Source organism: Hemiscyllium ocellatum, chromosome 25, assembly GCF_020745735.1.
Source record: "Hemiscyllium ocellatum isolate sHemOce1 chromosome 25, sHemOce1.pat.X.cur, whole genome shotgun sequence".
Lineage (NCBI taxonomy): Eukaryota > Metazoa > Chordata > Chondrichthyes > Orectolobiformes > Hemiscylliidae > Hemiscyllium > Hemiscyllium ocellatum.
Window position 1 is genome coordinate 41,001,243 of NC_083425.1, and position 21,394 is coordinate 41,022,636.

Below are 21,394 nucleotides of genomic sequence, written 5' to 3' on the forward strand. Positions count from 1 at the left end.
AAGGTAGGGAGGAGGGACTTGGGGGAGGGGTGTTGGGAATACGATAGGTGGAAGGAGGTTAAGGTGATAAGCCGGAGAGGGGGTGGGGGCGGAGAGGTCGGGAAGAAGATTGCAGGTCAAGAAGTTGGTGCTGAGTCTGAGGGTTGGGACTGAGATAAGGTGGGGGGAGGGGAAATGAGAAAGCTGGAGAAATCTGCATTCATCCCTTGTGGTTGGAGGGTTCCTAGGCGGAAGATGAGGTGCTCTTCCTCCAGGCGTCGTGTTGCTATGGTCTGGCGATGGAGGAGGCCAAGGACCTGCACGTCCTTGGCGGAGTGGGAGGGGGTGTTAAAGTGTTCAGCCATGGGGCGGTTGGGTTGGTTGGTGCGGGTGTCCCAGAGGTGTTCTCTGAAACGTTCCGCAAGTAGGCGGCCTGTCTCCCCAATGTATAGGAGGCCACATCGGGTGCAGCGGATGCAGTAAATGATGTGTGTGGAGGTGCAGGTGAATTTCTGAGAAATATGGAAGGATCGTTGGGGCCTTTGAGGGAGGTGAAGGGGGAGGTGTGGGTGCACAAGTTTTGCATTTTTTGCGGTTGCAGGGGAAGGTGCCAGGTTGGGTTCGTGGGGAGTGTGGATCTGACGAGGGAGTCGCAAAGGGAGTGGTCTTTCTGGAATGCTGATAGGGGTGGGGAGGGAAATATATCCTTAGTAGTGGGGTCTGTTTGGAGGTGGCGGAAATGACGGCGGATGATACGATGTATCTGGAGGTTGGTGGGATGGTAGGTGAGGACCAGTGGGGTTTTGTCCTGGTGGCGATTGGAGGGGCGGGGTTCAAGGGCGAAGGAGCAGGAAGTGGAGGAGATGCGGTGGAGAGCATCGTCAACCACGTCTGATGGGGAAATTGCAGTCTTTGAAGAAGGAAGCCATCTGGGTTGTTCGGTATTGGAATTGGTCCTCCTGGGAGTAGATGCGGCGAAGGCGAAGAAATTGGGAATATGGGATGGCATTTTTACAGGGGGCAGGGTGGGAGGAGGTGTAATCTAGGTAGCTGTGGGAGTCAGTCGGTTTATAGTAAATGTCTGTGTTGAGTCGGTCGTCCAAGATAGAAATGGAGAGCTCTAGGAAGGGGAGGGAGGAGTCTGAGACGGTCCAGGTAAATTTGAGGTCGGGGTGGAAGATGTTAGTAAGGTGGATAAGCTGTTCAACCTACTCGTGAGAGCACGAAATAGCGCTGATACAGTCATCGATGTAGCGGAGGAAAAGGTGGGGTGTGGTGCCAGTGTAGCTGAGGAAGATAGACTGTTCCACATATCCAATGAAGAGGCAGGCATAGCTGGGGCCTATGCGGGTGCCCATGGCTACTCCTTTGGTTTGGAGGAAGTGGGAGGATTGGAAAGAGAAGTTGTTCAGAGTGAGGACCAGTTCAGTCAGTCGAAGGAGGGTGTCAGTGGAAGGGTACTGGTTGGTACAGCGGGAAAGGAAGAAGCGGAGGACTTTGAGGTCTTCGTGATGGGGGATGAAGGTTTATAGGGACTGGATGTCCATGGTGAAGATAAGGCATTGGGTCCGGGGAAGCGAAAATCATGGAGGAGGTGGAGGGCATGGGTGGTGTCCCGAACGTAGGTGGGGAGTTCTTGGACTAAGGGGGACAGGACCGTGTCAAGGTAAGCAGAAAGGAGTTCAGTGGGGCAGAAGCAGGCTGAGACAATGGTTCGGCCTGGGCAGCACCCTGTAATCCCCTAACATCCTCCTCACATTTCACCCTGCCACCCAGCTTAGTATCATCAGCAAATTTGCTAATGTTATTACTAATACCATCTTCTATATCATTAACATATATTGTAAAAAACTGCAGTCCCCACTTGCTGCCATTCCGAAATGGAGCCGTTTTTCACTGCTCTTTGTTTCCTATACCTGACCAACTTTCAATACCTGACATATGCTTCCTTCTTTTTCTTAACCAAACCCTCAATTTCTTTAGTCATCCAGCATTCTCTATACCTACTAGCCTTCCCTTTCACCCTAACAGGAATATACTTTCTCTGGATTCTTGTTATCTCATTTCTGAAGGCTACCCATTCCAGCCATCCCTTTACTTGCGAACATCTGCCTCCAATCAGCTTTTGAAAGTTCTTGCCTAATACCATCAAAATTTTCTCCAAGTTAGGACATCAACTTTTAGATCTGGTCTATCCTTTTCCATCACTATTTTAAAACAAATAGAATTATGGTCAGGCCCCAAAGTGCTACCCCACTGACACCTCAGTCACCTGCCCTGCCTTATTTCCCAAGAGTAGGTCAAGTTTTGCACCTTCTCTAGTCGGTACATCCACATACTGAATCAGAAAATTCTCTTGTACGCACTTAAGAAATTCCCCTCCTTCTAAACCTTTTACACTATGGCAGTCCCATTCGATGTTTGCAAAGTTAAAATCCCCTACCATAACTACACTATTATTCTTACAGATAGCTGAGATCTCCTTACAAGTTTGTTTCTCAATTTTCCTCTGACTATTGGGGAGGTCTAAAATACAATCCTTTTGATTAAATTTTTAAAATATAAGCCATAAGTATTTGGTTAGCCTGGAACAGTGTTTTGTTGAGCAATCAGATGGTGCTATTTTCTGGATCTGTAGATTGAAAGGAGCAAAATGGCCTTCAATGGAGTGATATGCACTTCTTTGACAGATGTGGGAGTTTATTCAAAACAAATGGGGAGAAAAAAAGTGAAAGGTGTTACTTACTTTGAAGTCCACTTCGCCACTTCCTCCTCAGAATGGGAATAAGATGGCCACTGACTGCAATTCTCCAACCAATCAGCCTCATTTGCAAAAACACAAAGTTCAAACCGACCTCAATAGCAAAACACAAAAATAATGTGAATGAAACAAGTAAATTGAAAGCAAATGTTGCCTCAACTCTGAGATTGTTTGTGAGTGTAAAATAATGAGGAACCATTTGAACCCAGGTTATAATTAAACTTAATCTACAGAATTAGCAAGAGATATTAATGAAGGGAGAGGAGGTTGCAGAAATGGTCATTAGTACAACAGGTGGGTTTTACATATGGTTATAATTTGCTTGGGCTTTACATGATCTGTCATCATTATGCATTGCAGCGGCATATTCAAGTGAATGAATATAAAATTTGATCAAACAGATATGCTGTTTTGGAAAATGTAAGAGGTGATGGATTCTCAGGGGAACGTAGCACGAACAGCCAAGTTTCTGGTATTGAGATTGGCTCTAATGCAACGAGGGGTACGTCGGGTTCCAAGAGATCAGTTTTGTCAGGGGATTCTCTAGTGCGAGGTACAGACAGATATTCTGTGGCCAGCAGCGACAAAGCAGAATGGTGTGTTGTTTCCCTGGTGCCAGGATGCTCCCCCACTGACACCTCAGTCACCTGCCCTGCCTTATTTCCTAAGAGTAGGTACATCCACATACTGAATCAGAAAATTGTCTTGTACACACTTAACAAATTCCTCTCCATCTAAACCCTTAATACCAAGGCAGATCCAGTCTATGTTTGGAAAGTTAAAATCCCCTACCATAACCACCCTATTTTTCTTACAGATAGCTGCGATCTCCTTACAAGTTTATTTCTCAATTTTCCTCTGACTATTAGGGGGTCAAGAATACAATCCCAATTAGGTGATTATCCCTTTCTTATTTCTCAGTTCCACCCAAATAACTTCCCTCAACGTATTATCCTCCCCCAGCACAGCTGTAATGCTATCCCTTATCAAAAACGCCACTCTCCCTCCTCTCTTGCCTCCCTTTCTATCCTTCCTGTAGCATTTGTATCCTGGAACATTCAGCTGCCAGTCCTGCCCATCCCTGAGCCATGTTTCTGTAATTGCTATGATATCCCAGTCCCATGTTCCTAACCATGCCTTGAGTTCATCTGCCTTCCCTGTTAGGCTCCTTGCATTGAAATAAATGCAGTTTAATTTATTAGTCCTACCTTGTCCCTGCCTGCCCTGACTGTTTGACTCACTTCTGTTCTTAACTGTACCAGTCTCAGATTGATCTCTTTCCACACTATCTCCTTGGGTCCCACCCCCCCCCCCCGCCCAACCTTACTAGTTTAAATCCCCCCAAAAGAGATTCCAATGATCCAAAAATGTGAATCCTTCTCCCATACACCAGCTCCTCAGCCATGCAATCATCTGCTCTATTCTCCTATCCCTGCCCTCACTCGCTTGTAGCACCAGGAGTAATCCTGATATTACTACTCTCAAGGACCTCCTTTTTAAATTTCTGCCTAACTCTCTGTAATGTCCCTTCAGAATCTCAACCTTTCCCCTTCCTATGTCATTGGTTCCAATGTGGACAATGACCTCTTGTTGGTCCCTCTCCCCTGTGAGAACATTCTGCACCCTCTCTGAGACATCCTTGATCCTAATTCTATTAGATTTAAAATAATCATGGAAAAGGATAGACCAGATCTAAAAGTTGAAGTTCTAAATTGGAGAAAGGCCAATTTTTACGGTTTTTGGCAAGAACTTTCAAAATCTGATAGGGGGCAGATGTTCGCAGGTAAAGGAACGGCTGGAAAATGGGAAGCCTTCAGAAATGAGATAACGAGAATTCAGAGACAGTATATTCCTGTTAGGGTGAAAAGAAAGGCTGGTAGGTATAGGGAATGCTGGATGACTAAAGAAATTGAGGGTTTGGTTAAGAAAAAAAAGGAAGCATATGTAATGTATCGACTGGATAGATCATGTGAATCCTTAGAAGAGTATAAAGGCAGTACGAGTATACTTAAGAGGGAAATCAGGAGGGCAAAAAGGGGACATGAGATAGCTTTGGCAAATAGAATTAAGGAGAATTAAGCTTTTACAAATACATTAAGGACAAAAGGGTAATAAGGGAGAGAATAGGGCCCCTCAAAGATCAGCAAGGCAGCCTTTGTGTGGAGCCGCAGAAAATGGGGGAGATACTAAACGAGTATTTTGCATCAGTATTTGGAAGGATATGGAAGATACAGAACCTGGGGAAATAGATAGTGACACCTTGCAAAATGTCCATATTACAGAGGAGGAAGTGCTGGATGCTTTGAAATGCATACAAGTGAATAAATTCCCAGGACGTGATCAGGTGTTCCCTAGAACTCTGGGAATCTAGAGAAGTAATTGCTGGGCCTCTTGCTGAGATACTTGTATCATCGATAGTCACAGGTGGGGTGCTGGAAGACTGGAGGTTGGCTAACGTGGTGCCATTGTTTAAGAAGGGTGGTAAGAACAAGCCAGGGAACTATAGACCAGTGAGCCTGACCTCGATGGTGGGCAAGTTGTTGGGAGGGATTCCTGAGGGACAGGATGTACGTGTATTTGGAAAGGCAAGAACTGATTAGGGATAATTGCCATGGTTTTGTGCATGGAAAATCTTGATTGAGTTTTTTGAGGAAGTAACAAAGAGGATTGATGAGGGTAGAGCAGTAGATATGATCTCTGTGGACTTCAGTAAGGCATTCGACAAGGTTCCCCATGGGAGACTGATTAGCAAGGTTAGATCTCACGGAATACATGGTGAACCAGCTATTTGGATACAGAATTGGCTCAAAGGTAGAAGACAGAGGGTGTTGGTGGAGGGTTGTTTTTCAGACTGGACCCCTGTGACCAGTGGAGTGCCACAAGGATCAGTACTGGGTCCTCTACTTTTGGTCATTTACATAAATGAGGTATGAGAGGTACAGTTAGTAAGTCTTTGCAGATGACACCAAACTTGGAGGTGTAGTGGACAGCGAAGAAGGTTACCTCAGATTACAACAGGATCTGGACAAGATGGGCCAATGGGCTGAGAAGTGGCAGATGGAGTTTAATTCAGATAAATGCGAGGTGTGCATTTTGGGAAAGCAAATCTTAGCAGGACTTATACACTTAATGGTAAGGTCCTAGGGAGTGTTGCTGAACAAAGAGATCTTGGAGTGTAGGTTCATAGCTCCTCGAAAGTGGAGTCACAGATAGATAGGATAGTGAAGAAGGCGTTTGGTATGCTTTCCTTTATTGGTCAGAGTATTGAGTACAGGAGTTGGGAGGTCATGTTGCAGCTGTACAGGACATTGGTTAAGCCACTCTTGAAATATTGCATGCAATTCTGGTCTCCTTCTTATCGGAAAGATGTTGTGACACTTGAAAGGGTTCAGAAAAGATTTACAAGGATGTTGCCAGGGTTGGAGGATTTCAGCTATAGGGAGAGGCTGTACAAACTGGGGCTGTTTTCCCTGGAGCGTCGGAGGCTTGAGTGGTGACCTTATAGTGTTTTACAAAATTACGAGGGGCATGGATAGGGTAAATAGGCAAAGTCTTTTCCCTGGGGTCAGGGAGTCCAGAACTAGAGGACATAGGTTTAGGGTGAGAGGGGAAAGATATAAAAGAGACCTACAGGGCAACTTTTTCACACAGAAAGTGGTACGTGTATGAAATGAGCTGCCGGAGGAAGTGGTGGAGGCTGGTACAATTGCAACATTTAAGAGCCACCTGGATCTGTATATGAATATAAATGGTTTGGAGGGATATGGGCCTGGTGCTGGCAGGTGGGACTAGATTGGGTTGGGATATCAGGCCGGCATGGATGGGTTGGACCAAAGGGTCTGTTTCCATGCTGTATGTCTCTATGACTCTATGACTTTATAATTGTATACTAATGAAAGAGGCTCGTGACAAGGAAACCTGGCAACCAGGCTTGAATAAGTATCGAAATAAATAATCTGTGACTGTGGTGGAATGAAGCTGAGGGAACATGAAAAGTAGATGAAGGAGTACATTACACGCCCCCTAAGCCTTTTGCACCATTCAAAACAACTACGCCTAATCTCGGACCTCACCTTCATTTCCTTCACAATTCCCAGATCTCTGTATACTCCTTGTGGTCAAAAATCTGTAGAATATGAATATGCTTCATGACTGAGCTTCCACCTCCTTTCAGAGAAAAAAAGTCCAAAGGTTTACACCCCTTTGAGCGAAGAAATATCTCATGCTTTTCCTAAACATTTGACACTTTACCCTGAGCCTAGGACTACTAGTTGTAAACTCTCCAAACTGAAGAAGCAACCTCTCACAATTGATCGTAGAAAGCTGAAACGCTGCATGTGCAGAATTCAGTCCACCAGTAAATCAGTGGTGATGAGAACATTTCAAATCTGCTTGAAGATGTCCAAATATAATGTAGAATTTAAAGATCAACTTATGCAGAGGACCAAATTAAATTCCTACTTTATCTTGGTGCCGCCCTTGGCTCAGTGCTGGAAACCTGACTTAGAAAGTTGCATTCAAGACCCACTCCAGGACCTTGAGTATATAATATAAGCTGACATTTCTTCATGATCCTGTATAGACAGACTGCTGCAATTATACATGCCATCTCTCAGATGAGATCTTAAACCGTGGTAACCATTTTTAAAAACCTTGCTGCCATTCTAATATTTCCAACCTTGCAAGCTGGAGGAACTACACCTCATTTTCCATTTTACAACCTTGAAGACTCATTATTGAGTTCCACAACTTCAGAGTATGACCTCGTTTCTTACATGCCCCGACCATGCATTGTTTGTGTCTTATCATCTTTCTGTCAGCACAGTCGACAGTTGCTTTCTTTTCACACCAAATATTTACACCAAATTTTTATCTATATCACTCCTTTTCCATCATTATGACTGCTTTTGTATTTTGCTCTGGGCACCCTCACAATCAATTCCAACTGCTCTGTTCCTCCATGGACTATGCTGGTACATACTTTCCATATAGGATCTGCACAGAAATCATTGTTAAAATGAGCTTAAACTACTTCATCACATTTGCTTTATCAAAGCCCAGTGAAGAACATAGACATGTTCAAGCAGGAGATACGAGGTTTTTAACAACATTGTAATTATAGAATCATAGAATTTTACTGTACAGAAGGAGGCCATTTGACCCATTTGATTCCTAAAAGAGTTATCTAGCTATCCATGCTCCAGCTGTATCTCCACAACCCTGTAAATTCAGCCCTTTCACATGTATCTCCGCTTTCTTTTGAAACCTCCTATGGAATCCACCTCCACCACTCTCCCAAGAATTACATTCTAAATCCTAACTCTGAGCAAAGAGGTTTCTTCTCATCTCACCCTGGCTGTCATGCTGACAATCTTGAAATTATGACTCCTAGATACAGGCATACTAACTAGTAGAATATTCTTTTTCACCCTGTCAAAATTGTTCATCTTGAACAATCTGAACATCTCAATCTGGTCACACCTTAGTCTTCTCTTTTCCAAGAGGAATAAGTCCAATCTCTCTAACTTTTCCTTGTCTTTAAAATCCTTCATTCCTAGTAACATTCTAGTAAATCTCATTTGAACTCTCTCCAGAGCATTAACATCCTTCTTTAAAATAAGGTGTCTTGGACTAATCACAATACTTCAAATGCGGTCTGACCAATGATTTGTAGAGGTATAACATCACATCCTTACTTTTATACTCTATGCATCTATTTATAAACCCAAGAATCCTATCGGCTTAACAACTGTTTCAACTTGCCTTTGGAGAATTTTGCATGTGAGCCCTGAGGTCCCTCTGCTCCTGTACTCCCCTCCTAGTTGTACCATTGAGCCTGTATTGTCTCTCCATGTTTCTTTTACCAAAATGCATTACCTCACATTTCTCTGCAATGAAATTCATCTGCCAAGTATTTGCCCATTCAGCCAGTCTGGCAGTGTTCCTCTGAAGTCACTCAGCATCATCAAAATGCATTATTCTCCCTAGCTTAGTATCACCTGCACATTTAGCAATTTTGCCTTCATCAACCATCTTCAAATAATTTATATAAGTCAGAAAAAGCAAGGGTCACATCACTGATCACTGGGGAATGCCACTTTCAACTGCTCTTCAGTCTGAGAAATGCCCATCCAAAACTACCCTCTGTTTCCTACCTTTTAGCCAAATTGTAATCCACGCTGCCATGGCTCCATCAATCCCAAATGTTTCTAATTTGCCAACCAACCTGCGATGTGGAATGGATCAAATGCTTTCTGAAAGTCCAAATATACAGCATCTACAACACTATCCTCATCCACTGCCTGTGTCACTTCATCAAAGAACTCAATTAAATTTGTCAGACATGACCTTTGACAAACCCATGTTGACTGTCTGGTATTACCTTATTTTTCTCTAAGTCTACATTTATCTTATCGTGTATAATGATCTCCATCAGTTTTCCCACTATTAAGGTCAAGCTGACAGGTCTGTATTTTCTGGGTTATCCTTTGCCCCTTTCTGAAACAATGATGTCACATTTTCAATCCTCCTGGGGCTAATACAGAGACGCCCAGACAATTTCTGTCAATGGCTCCACAATTTGTTCCTTTATCTCTCTGAGCAATCTGGGATGCATCCCATCTGGGTCTGACGACTTTGGTACCCAGATTGCTACCAGCCTTTTTAACATCTCTTCTTTATCACTATACTGCTCAGTTGCTGAATGTAGGAGTGAGATTTCCCCCATCCAGGAACAAAGATTCAGGAGGCAGGCAGGATACAGCACATAGTGGACTTTTATTCATGCAAAAACCAGTGAATGCAGGGGGAGGGCCAAAGGATCTTCCCGAATCTGGCTTTGACATTAAAACACGTGTTTTCTTAACCATTAGCTCAGATCAGAAGAGAGATCAATGACACACTCTGATTTTACAGTAAAAGGCAGTATTTTTATACATTTTATGTTACAGTGATCAGTCACAACCTGAATGCTGTACCCTCCTCTTCCCTTCTGTGGGAAGGGAAAACACCTGATCAATGATGGATACTCCTATGAACAGCTCTAGGTTCTTCATTTTTTTAAAACAATGTTTAACAATTATTGTAATCTCTAGGCCTTGGAATATTTCTACATTGTATCACAAAGTTATTGGCTGTCCTCTTTCAGTCATGCTTACCTTTAAGGACTACTTAAATACTATTGTCCATGGTACTGGCTATCTCTTACCAAATTCCATTACCCATTTATACAAAAACAGTTGATTCTGTTATAAAATCTCATAATACTAGTAATAATTATAATTTTAATATTTATTGTTATTGTCAACATTTTTCGCTAATCAGACAAGATTTGCCAGGCATCTCGTTAATATTTTATAATTACATTGAAATCTATCTGTGCTTATTTAAAGAATCTTTAACTAGAACTTATTAATATTGTAAATAGTTTCAAAGAGACAGCTAATTTCTGCAAGATAATTTTAGCAGGTATTTTTATGGCTGAAAACACCCTTGATGAGATTAGAATTAATTACTTATTGTCGTGATTTTTTCAAAGTTTTTGAGTCACAATTTCATTTTGTTACAAATCTTCCAAATTGTTTTTAATCTTCTTTATCTCTGGCTTTGCATTCTTTGGAATCTTGCCATTCAGATAATTGTAGTCTCCAAGGCCTAGATATTACAATACTTTTGCCTTGGAATAATTCCCTTCTGAAAGGCACCATTGCTTTTTTTTTGAGGTAAAGTTCGGCCACTCTGTGTCTCTTAAAAATAGGCAGCTTCAACAGTCCCCCACTTTGGCTCTAGGTCAGATTATGGTCATAGGGACATTGTTAACGAAGAGTCCACAACAACTTCCCAAAAATTGAAGTAAAATTATTAGTCTTCAAGTAGTCTTACTACAGTGTCACATCCATAACCGTCCTCTTGCCCTTTGATGAGCTGGTCATTTTCTTTTTTCTCTTCTATTAGTAGTTTGTTCCTCTGGTAAAATGTATCATTTTGGACCATGGCTCTTCCACAGTCATTTTCTTAATTGTTGTGGCTGTCATACACTTAAAAAGGCTAAATATAAAATAACACAGACCCGCTGTGGCAATGAAAATTATTATTCCCAGGGCAGTGGATGTTCCCTGGGATCCCAGCCATCTCATTGCCCAACTCCACAGGGCCGAAGATAGGGGTTGCTCGAGTTTGACTATTATATTATGAATGTGTTCAGTCAAATCAGTAATTTCCTCAGAATTCCTAGCTAATGAAAGGCTTATACTCAAAACATCGATTCTCCTGCTCTTTGGATGCTGCCTGACCTGCTGTGTTTTTCCAGCGTCACACTTTTCGTCTCTGATCTCCAGTATCTGCAGTCCTCTCTTTCTCCTATTACTCATGTCCACTCAGTATACCCCATTCTTTGCGGACGATTTACCAGCCATGAGAACCCCAGTCTTTAGGGATTTGTTCTGGTGAGTGATCCATTCTGCCACTTCTGATACATTAAAAGAAACAGGTCTCAGAGGGATACCACTTTGAATGTCCTGAAGACTGGGGTTCACATGGCTGACAAATCTTCAAAGAATGGGGAATATCAGGTGGTCACACTCACATTTTTAACTGGGCCATTGTTATTGTTTTCTAATTTAGTAAAGGCAGAAGCAAAGTACTCAGTACCTCCGCCATACCCTTTGATTCAGTGAACAACTGACTCTGCTTGTTCCTTTTAGCCGTACTCTATCCTTCACTAATCTTTTACTATTATTAGTGTGTTTGAATTATGCATATGACTTCTGAATAACTTCTCTGGCCCTGAATAATTAATTTTACAAATATGGAACTACATTCTATCAGATGAAAATTAATATTGAAAAGTTTGCTTTATGGAAATTGACTACTGCATTTCCTACAATACAACATTCTCTCCTGTTTGAAAAAATCATTGGATGTAAAGGGGTAACCTGAGGTGATGAAAGGAACTGCAGAAGTCCCCATTTTCTCGACTTGAGGGACAGGATGGACATGTATTTGGAAAGGCAAGGACTGATTAGGGATAGTTGACATGGCTTTGTGCGTGGGAAATCATGCCTCACAAACTTGATTGAGTTTTTTGAAGAAGTAACAAAGAGGATTGATGACGGTACAGCAGTAGGTGTGATCTATATGGACTTTAGTAGGGCAATCAACAAGGTTCCCCATGGGAGACTGGTTAGCAAGGTTAGATCTCACAGAATAAAGGGAGAACTAACCATTTGGATACAGAACTGGCTCAAAGATAGAAGACAGAGGGTGGTGGTGGAGGGTTGTTTTTCAGACTGAAGCCCTGTGACCAGTGGAGTGCCACAAGGGCTGGGCCCTCTACTTTTTGTCATTTACATAAATGATTTGGATGCGAGCATAAGAGGTACAGTTAGTAAGTTTGCAGATGACACCAAAATTGGGGGTGTAGTGGACAGCAAAGAAGGTTACCTCAGATTACAACAGGATCTTGATCAGATGGGCCAATGGGCTGAGAAGTGGCAGATGGAGTTTGATTCAGATAAATGTGAGGTGCTGCATTTTGGGAAAGCAAATCTTAGCAGAACTTGTACACTTAACGGTAAAGTCCTAGAGAATGTTGCTGAACAAAGAGACCTTGGAGTATAGGTTCATAGCTCCTTGAAAATGGAGTCGCAGGTAAATAGGATAGTGAAGAAGGCATTATCTTTCTTTCCTTTATCAGTCAGAGTATGCTTTCCTATATCAGTCAGAGTATCGAGTACGGGAGTTGGGAGGTGATGTTGCAGCTGTACAGGATATTGGTTAGGCCATTGTTAGAATATTGCATGCAATTCTGGCCTCCTTCCTATTGGACTGATGTTGTGAAACTTGAAAGGGTTCAGAAAAGATTTACAAGGATGTTGCCAGGGTTGGAGGATTTGAGCTATGGGGAGAGGCTGAACAGGCTGGGGCTGTTTTTCCTGGAGCGTCGGAGGCTGAGGGGTGACCTTATAGAGGTTTACAAAATTATGAGGGGCAAGGATAGGATAAATAGACAAAGTCTTTTCCCTGGAGTGGGGCAGTCCAGAACTAGAGGGCATAGGTTTAGGGTGAGAGGGAAAAGATATAAAAGGGACTTAAGGGGCAACTTTTTCACGCAGAGGGTGGTACGTGTATGGAATGAGCTGCCAGAGGAAGTGGTGGAGGTTGGTACAATTGCAATATTTAAGAAGCATTTGGATGAGTATATGAATAGAAGGGTTTGGAGGGATATAGGCCAAGTGCTGGCAGGTGGGATTAGATTGGTTTGGGATATCTAATCAGCATGGACGAGTTGGACCGAAGGGTCTGTTTCCATACCATACCTTCTATGACTCTGTGACTTGGGATGAAGATATTCTCCCAGATTATCTACGGATCTATTCAGTGTATTCTTGTTACATTTCTGTCTATGCACCATCAGAAAGACCACAAAAAGACTTTTTGATGGTTACCATTGCAGCTAGGTTTCCTGTTAATGTTTTAATGTATGTAACACATTATGTATATATTAGGATGCCTTTTCTGCTTGTTAGCTGCAGTGATTGTGTATTAGTATTGTCTCCATTGAAAACTCGAAGATGAGAACTCGTTCTAAATCATTCAAAATCTGCTAGTGAAGATTATCTATAACCATTTGAAACACTGAACCTTGTTAATAAATAAATAATGCTAACTACAGGTTCCACCTTCTACAGGTTGTATCTTTTTGTGATGTGGATCAAAGTAAGATAACAAAGGGTTTCTACACTTACCAAGAGTCAAAGGTAAGAAAACGTCTTTTAAATTCTGTTTTACTATGCTCCAGGGATGATACATTATAGCAAAGAACTCCTTTGCCTACATCCCTCTTGTTCCCCTGTACCAAACACAAAATACTAATGTACAGTTCGTTTTTCTGCCATTTTCCCATCATCCACTGAGTGAGAGCATAGTTGCATTCCCCATAGACTGAGTCCCTAATCCCATTTGGATTGTGATTGAGGCCATGGGGTAGACAAAGCCTTCCACATGCAGCTCTCCACCTCTTCCTCAGTTTTGTCCCCTATAATCTGCTGGTATTCATGGCCCACACATGAATATAAGAAAACATGCTGTTTATTGAAAGTACCATAACGTGTAATTGCCCGAGAATCGACAGAAAATTATTTTCCACTGAGCCTGTTGTTGCGAGACGCTGAAGGAATACAGTCATCTTTCATGAGTAATACTCAAGGAATTTCATATTTTTAAACCATAATCTGCACTGTTTTTTTATCCATTCTTGGTCTGCATTTTGACAGGGCCAGAATTTATTGCCCATTCATAATTGCCCATGATGGTGTATAAGCGGACAGTATCAGAGTCAAAAACATTATTGTGGGCCTGGAGTCACATGTAGGCCAGACCAGGTAAAGAAAGCAAATTTCTTCTGCGAAAGACGCTTGTGAACTCAGTCATTTTAACCACAACCCATTGTTTCATTTTTATTATTAATGAGGCTTGCATTTTATTAAATAGCTGTTTTTAAATTTCTCCAGCTACCACGGTAGGACTTGAATCCATATCTCTGGACTTAGTCCAGCTCACTAAATTACTGGTCCAATGACATTACCACTGTCTGTTCCATCTTATTGTCAAAACTATTTATTCTGAACGATTAATGCTTTGTAATTAACACTGCAGTGTTCATTTTGTTGATGCTGTGGATAATGATAGCTTAATCTTGATTAACTGGGTAGATGAGAGGGGTGTGGTGACATCTTGTAAAAAATGTTTCACGATGTACTTAGCTCAGAGGGGTTATAAAAACAATAAAGATTAATGATAAACAGATAATGATATAATTGACACTTAGCTAAACTGATAGGTCATAGCACGAATTGGTACCATAACTGGCGTCCATATGTTTAACCCTTTGAATACCAGATTGCTTATATTTTCAGCTTTTTGTCGAAATTTAATTCCAGTGCAAAGGGGCTTGAGATTAACCTCAACACTAAACTTTGACTTGAATGGGCTTGACTAACCTCTCTTCAGGGTGCCTCACTTAACTTCACTCCAGTGTCCTTGATTCCTGATTCAGATTCAATTTATATGATAATTACAGTGTCAGTGGCAAGTTTGTTCTGACATTGCAGTTGAAAAATGAATGTATTCCTGCACATTCTTCATCTGTACCTGTACCTTTAGAGTTGGACCTGCACAGTGGAAATGCTGATTAAACTTCATGCCTGAACTAATGGTCAGTTGGTTAAGTGTTTCTGGGTCACAGGCGGGCCACCTGATAAAGTGCTTCTTGATGACAGAGTACTCCCTGTAAGGGAAGTGATAGGAATGGTAACTGAAGCTTTACGACTCCATGATATCAGATATCTGTAAAGGAAAACACTGGTACCTGGCACAAATAAGTAAAATTACCTTGTCCGATGTATGGACAAAATTGTATTTAACTTGGTTACACTCATCGTAGGTTTTCTCTAAAGTCAACATTATGCATCTTGGAATGATTGAAATGATCTTATTTTGCACATTCCCTCGTTTTATCCAATAGCTTATCAAATATTGCCAAATTTACTTCATACAGTATTTTGCCTTTTTATTCATCCAGAATACATCTCCACAACAGTGAATTTTCTGTGTGGATACATTCAAAATTAGGAATTGCCGTATCATTAAATAGCCTACTTGGTGCCCCACGTGCAAAGTGTGAGCTAAATCAAGAGTTTGTAAGCATTAGATTTAAAGCTCCTTATTGCTTGGCATTCTACAGAATATTACAACAACATGAATCTGTATATAAGCAGAGAACCGGTCACCATCTTCTAAAAAGCTGTGTCAGAATGTCAGACTAACAAGAATAATGATGGAATGGTGGTGTGTAAAGTTATAGAATACCATTCTCTTAAAACTAAAATAGCTAATTTTTATTTTAGCATCCAAGATTTAAGCAATAATAGAAATAAAATTAGGTTCATCAAATACACATGCGTGCGCACGTCCACACATAACTTTCTATCTCCATTCAGAGTCTCTTAGAAATCATTCATGAAATAACTTACCATACCATCATTTCTGCAAGCACTTCAAACAAGAAAGGTCCAATGTTGATGGTTCACCAGTCTGAATGTAACACATTCTTCAGTATGTTATGTCAACGTTTTGGTAACATAATCCCAACGGTGTGCTGACACACATTCTTGTTTCTTCCAGGACAAACCAAAGCCAAAAATTCCCATTTTCCATTTTACAGATGCCAAGCCCCCTTTCATCATTTGTGTAAAACTGGTAAGTGACAGATTGTTTTCATATTTTGTTTTAAAAGGAGTAATCATAAGATCAACCATACCAAAAGTGAGCAAAATCTAAGATGGTGGTACAATGGATTTTGAAGATGGTTCAGTCAGTTTTTTTAAAAACAGTTTAAATCCAATGTCAACTTAGAAAGTGAACATTGCTTTTGGCTCTGTGTGCACCAGTAACTTTTTAATGAGGATTATAACCACTGTAAAACTGCTGAAAATGCCAGCAGTAAATTAACAGCCTGATTCCAAAAGTCCATTCATTTGCTACTGAAACTCATCTAGTTCCCTTCCTGGATAATCTTCAGTAGTTGCCTTTTGGACAAAGTACAGACACATGCTTGTAAATTGTATCTTTGGTTCACATCGCACACTACACCAGTGGGACATGTACAATAAGCACAGCTAACATAAGCAGAGAACTTAGTGTTGTACTTATTACTCACTGGCATGAACATCCCCTGCTCCTGCCAAGAGGCAGCCTGATCTTAACAGATGATTATTGTAAAGTTTGGTGTGAGAATGGGATGAGCTCTTTGAATAAAATAAATAATATGAGTTAGTACTAAAAAAAAAGAAGCTTTAAGAGAAAGCAAACACTTATTGCTAACTTACAGGAGCCAAATCTTAGTGGAATCAGGCTGATTCTTTGGGATGAGCAAGTCAATATATATTTTCCCCTTAGGAAGTGGCCGGCAATGATCAAATCATTTGCAAAGGTGGTGATGGCCCACATTCTTGACCTGATGCAGTAGTTTTAGTGGTTAGTACAATTGCATGGCTTGCTAGGCAACTTCAGAGGTCAGTTAGCAATCAATAACAGTACTGGCAAGGCAGACAGACTAGCAACAGTAAGACAGCCTTTACTAAGATCCATCTGTGACAAGTTCAGATTCACCCACATTGCTTGTTATACTCAGCACCATTTTGCTGAGCAGTTTCCCAAGCTCTGAGAAAGCCAACCAGTTCAAGCGAAATATATAGCCAAGTAAATCACCATTGGAAAATTCCTCCTCGATGTTTCATAAAAGTAATAGGTCAAATGTTCCAATATCCAGATCATCAGAGAAGGGACACCGCATCATACAGCACGGAAACAGACCCTTCGATCCAACCAATCCACACTGAAAATAATCCCAAACTAAACTAGTCCCACCTGACTACCCTGGTCCAAATCCCTCCAAACCTTTTCTATTCATGTACTTAACCAAATGTTATCTGAACATTGTAATTTTACCCACATCTACCATTTCTTCAATAAGTTTATTTCACAGGAAACATCTCTCTGTGTAAAACATGTGCCCCTCATGTCTTTTTTAAAACTCTCTCCTCTCACCTGACAATGTGCCCCCTAGTCTTGAAATTCCCCATCCTAGGGAAAAGCCAACTACCATTAACTCTATCTATACCCCTCATTATTTTATAACTTCTATAAAGGTCCCCTCTTTTACCTCCTACGCCCTAATAAAAAAAGGTCCCAGCCTGTTCAGCTGCACTTCGGGCCCATGTGGAAATCCTGATATGAGATGGTTATCAGAGTTATATGGAAAATTTAACTATCAATGTGCAGGACACTGCATGAATATCTCTTATCCTGAGCTAGAGTCAGAGACTTTAGATACCTCCCCAGTACTTATCTGGACTTATCCAGGAAATATCAAGCACAACAATATCAAGCCCTAGTCTAACCTCTGAGTAATTCCATGACTGAGCCCTCACCGATCAATCCCCTGACCCTTCAACTAACCCCAACCCGATTACACCTAACCTGAACTTAACTGTCTACTTGCCTAACCACCTAACTTCTCCTGATAACTCTCCTGACTCGACTGCCTTTCTGACTAACCTGTCAGCTGACCTGATCCAAATAACAATCCCACTGTCCACTCTCCCAAATGCCACCTTGTCCCTCTACCTGTTCACTCACTCACTCACTCATCTCCCCAGCCTTCTCCCATTCACCTTTTCTTTCACTAATATACAAAGGCTGGACCTGTAAAACCTTACCTTAAAACAGGGGCATGTCCTGTCTTCCCCTCACATTACTCGGTCTCCTCACCATTGAGGAGACAGGATGCCAACTTGTGGAACGGTTCAGGGAACATTTCTGAGACACACGCACCCAACAACCCAATCACTCCGTGGCCAACCACTCCAATATCCCCTCCCACTCCACCAAGGACGTGCAAGTTATGAGCCTCCTCCACCTCCAAATCCAAGCCACTCAATGCCTAGAGGAGGAATGCCTCATCATCCACCTTGGGACCCTCCAACCACACAGCATCAATGTCGATTTCATCAGTTTCTTCACCTCCCTCCCCCCCACCTTATCCCAGATCGAACCCTCCAACTGGGTACCGCCCTCTTGAACTGTCCTACCTGTCCATCTTCCATCCCACCTATCCACTCTGACCTATCACCATCATTCCCCACCTTCATCTACCTATTGCCTTCCAAGCTACCTTTCCCCCAGCATCACCACCCCCCCCCCCCCCCCCCAATTAATCTCTCAGCCCCCTTGGGCCTGACCTCCCCCCCAACCTTCCTGATGAAGGGCTTGGGCCTGAAATGTCGACTCTCCTGCTTCTCAGATGCTACCTGCTGCGTTTTTCCAGCTCCACACTCTCGACTCTGAGCTCCAGCATCTGCAGTCCTCACTTTCTCCTCCTTCAGCCAAGTTCCCTAAGGGATGCGATGCTATGCTGTTCATTTCTGATAAAGCCAGAATCAAAAGGCCCCAGAAGAAATATGTATTGACTTTCAAGCATAACAACAATCCACTCATCATTGCCACAACACAGGAGATCAGGGTCTTTAATTCCAACAAGAAATGGCCGTCTGACTCCAATTATGAAATCTCTGACTTTGGTGAGCGTGCCCCTCGCTTGCATTTTCAAGTGTCTCCTTATGTGATGTGAGCTCATGGAATCCAATTGTGCTCCCCAACTCAAATAGATGATAGACTTTTAAAAATCAGCTTTCACCCACTGCCACCCCCACCCGTTCTTGGAGATCCCTCTCTGGATCTCATGTTTGATGCTGCAAACCACCTGTATGTCCAGCATGAGTTCACTTTGTCAAGACTGGAGCGGTGAAAATTTGGCTGACAGAGGGCAAGTTAAGAATGAATAGGTTACCAGCTCTTCACAGTGCGAAAACACTCAGTGTCGATCCTGTACAATTTTGCCCTGTGTCAGAGTTGTGAAAAAAGTTTAGTGTTAGGGCCTTGGGCTGACAAGTAATGATGTTTAAATTTAATTTGGATTTGAACTTGATGTCAGGTAGAATCTATGCGGGTTAAATTTGATACTAAATTTCAGAGTTAATGCTCCTGTCTTCTAAATGACTAAATAATTTAGATGTTCGTTAGCAACCTGTTTCAATTTACAGTCTTCAGTGCAACAAAACCAGTACTTAATTAACACCTCACTATTTGCTGATTTGAAATGCACAAGCACATGCTGCTTTCTTCAGCTAGCTTTCAGAGGGTTATTAGATCCTTTCGTCCTACCAATAAAGAGATGCAATTAAATTCTTCAGACTGCAGAATCTTCTGAAGAATTTAATTAAAGTAAATAAAGCAGATAGCAGAGATGCGGAATTTTTAAAAATGTGCTGGAAAATCTCAGCAATTCTGGCAGCCTGTTGGGGGGAGAGAATCATCACTAACACATCCATTCCAGTGTGACTCTAGATCTATATCCACAGATCCACCTGCTGAGTTTTTCCAGCATTTTGTTCTTTCTTTATTTCTCGACAATTTATTGCATTCATTTTGTTAAATAAGATACATTTTATTAAGGATGCCAGATTCGGTCCATTGAAGAAAGAAATGGACAACAATGTTTGGACTTCCTCCTAATAGTGTGAGGCCTGTAAATGCCAAGAACACACCAGAAAGTATCCTTCCTTAACCCTGTCCTGTAAGTTTCCAACATAGCCTCTGCAATTCCCTCACTAATTCTCCACTCAGTGCTGGGTCTCCTATTGCTTGTGATATTCATAAATGATGTAGATGAGAGTGTGGAAGGAAGATGAGTAAGTTTGAGGATGACATGATACTTGGCTGGGTCATTGGCAGTGATGCAGAAAGTCTTAGGTTGCAGGAGGATTGATAAGATGGGCAGATCAGTGGCAGATGGAACTTAACCCACATAAGTCTACAACCTCTACCATCGGGGAGAAGGTACAGAAGCCTGAATACAAGCACCAGCCGGTTTCACAACGGCTTCTACCCTACTGTTGTTAGAATACTCAATGGACTCACAATTCTTAACATTTGTCTGTACCTGTGTTTTTGTTTTTGCCATTGTTTACCTACTATTTACTATCTATACTCCTTATCTCTGTGATCTGCCTGTATTACTTGGAAGAGAAAGTTTTTCACTGTGCCTCGTACACGTAACAATAAATTCAATTTATAAGTCTGAGGAAGAAGGAACAAGACAAGGAAGTACTCAGTGAATGGCAGGATACTAGGAAGCTCAGAGAAACAGTGGGATTTTAGGATGCTTGCCCACAGATCCCTGAAAGTGACCACGCAGGTTAATAAGATGGTTAGGATGACATACTGGACATTGTCTTTATCAGTTGTGACGTAGATTATAAAACCAGGAGGTCATCTTGGAGCTGTACAGAACTTTGGTTAGGCCTCAGCTGGAGTACTGTGTGCAGTTCTGATCACTGGAGGGAGTGCAAAGAAAATTCACCAGGATGTTATGGGTTGGAGCAGTTTAGCTATGAAGAACTGAATAAGCTGTGGATGGTTTCTTTAGAGCAGAGGGGGTTGGGGGGGACCTTTTTGAGGTGTATAAGATTATAAGGGGCATGGAGTGGGTGAATAGAAAGCAGCTGTTCCCTTTAGTTGAAGGGTCAAGAATAAGGGGGCATAATTTTAAAGTGAAAGGCAGGAGGATTGAGAGGGGATTTGAGGAAAATAGATTTTCAGCCAGAGGGTGGTAGGGGTCTGCAATATATTGTCTGGGAGGGTGGATGAGCACTTGAAGTGTCTGAACGCTCATGGCTGTAGTCCTAGTGCGGGAAAGAGGGACTAGTGTAGGTAGTAGCATATTTTTGGCAGTACGGACTTGATGGGCCAAAGGGCCTCTTTTATACTGTACAATTCTATGATTCCCAAAGGAGAACTCATTATCTGGTACATAGTAGAAAAACCAGTAGGAATTGGAGCATTGAAATTGCTGCAAAATTACTCAAGTATCTATCCTGGTGTCATGCCTATGGCTTTCCAGCACACTGGCAATATTCTCTCTTTTGGTTTAAGTGTCAATCCAGGAAAAAGGCAAGGGGCCACCTTTCCTGAAAGTTTGCAAACCTGTGGTAACAATTCTGCTGTTAAAAAAAGAGTTTTAATCGTGGCCATTTT

At 41.9% G+C, this 21,394-nt stretch overlaps 1 protein-coding gene across 2 annotated transcripts in view; it reads left to right on the forward strand.

Moving 5' to 3' along the window:
* b3gntl1 (UDP-GlcNAc:betaGal beta-1,3-N-acetylglucosaminyltransferase-like 1) overlaps window positions 1-21,394 on the forward strand; it is a 338,080-nt gene that overhangs the window by 293,072 nt on the left and 23,614 nt on the right. For both annotated transcript variants that reach the window (XM_060844592.1, XM_060844593.1), the window contains 2 exons: window positions 13,429-13,497; window positions 15,923-15,997. In XM_060844592.1, coding sequence (XP_060700575.1) covers window positions 13,429-13,497; window positions 15,923-15,997 — 144 coding nt within the window. The remainder of the gene's footprint in view (window positions 1-13,428; window positions 13,498-15,922; window positions 15,998-21,394) is intronic.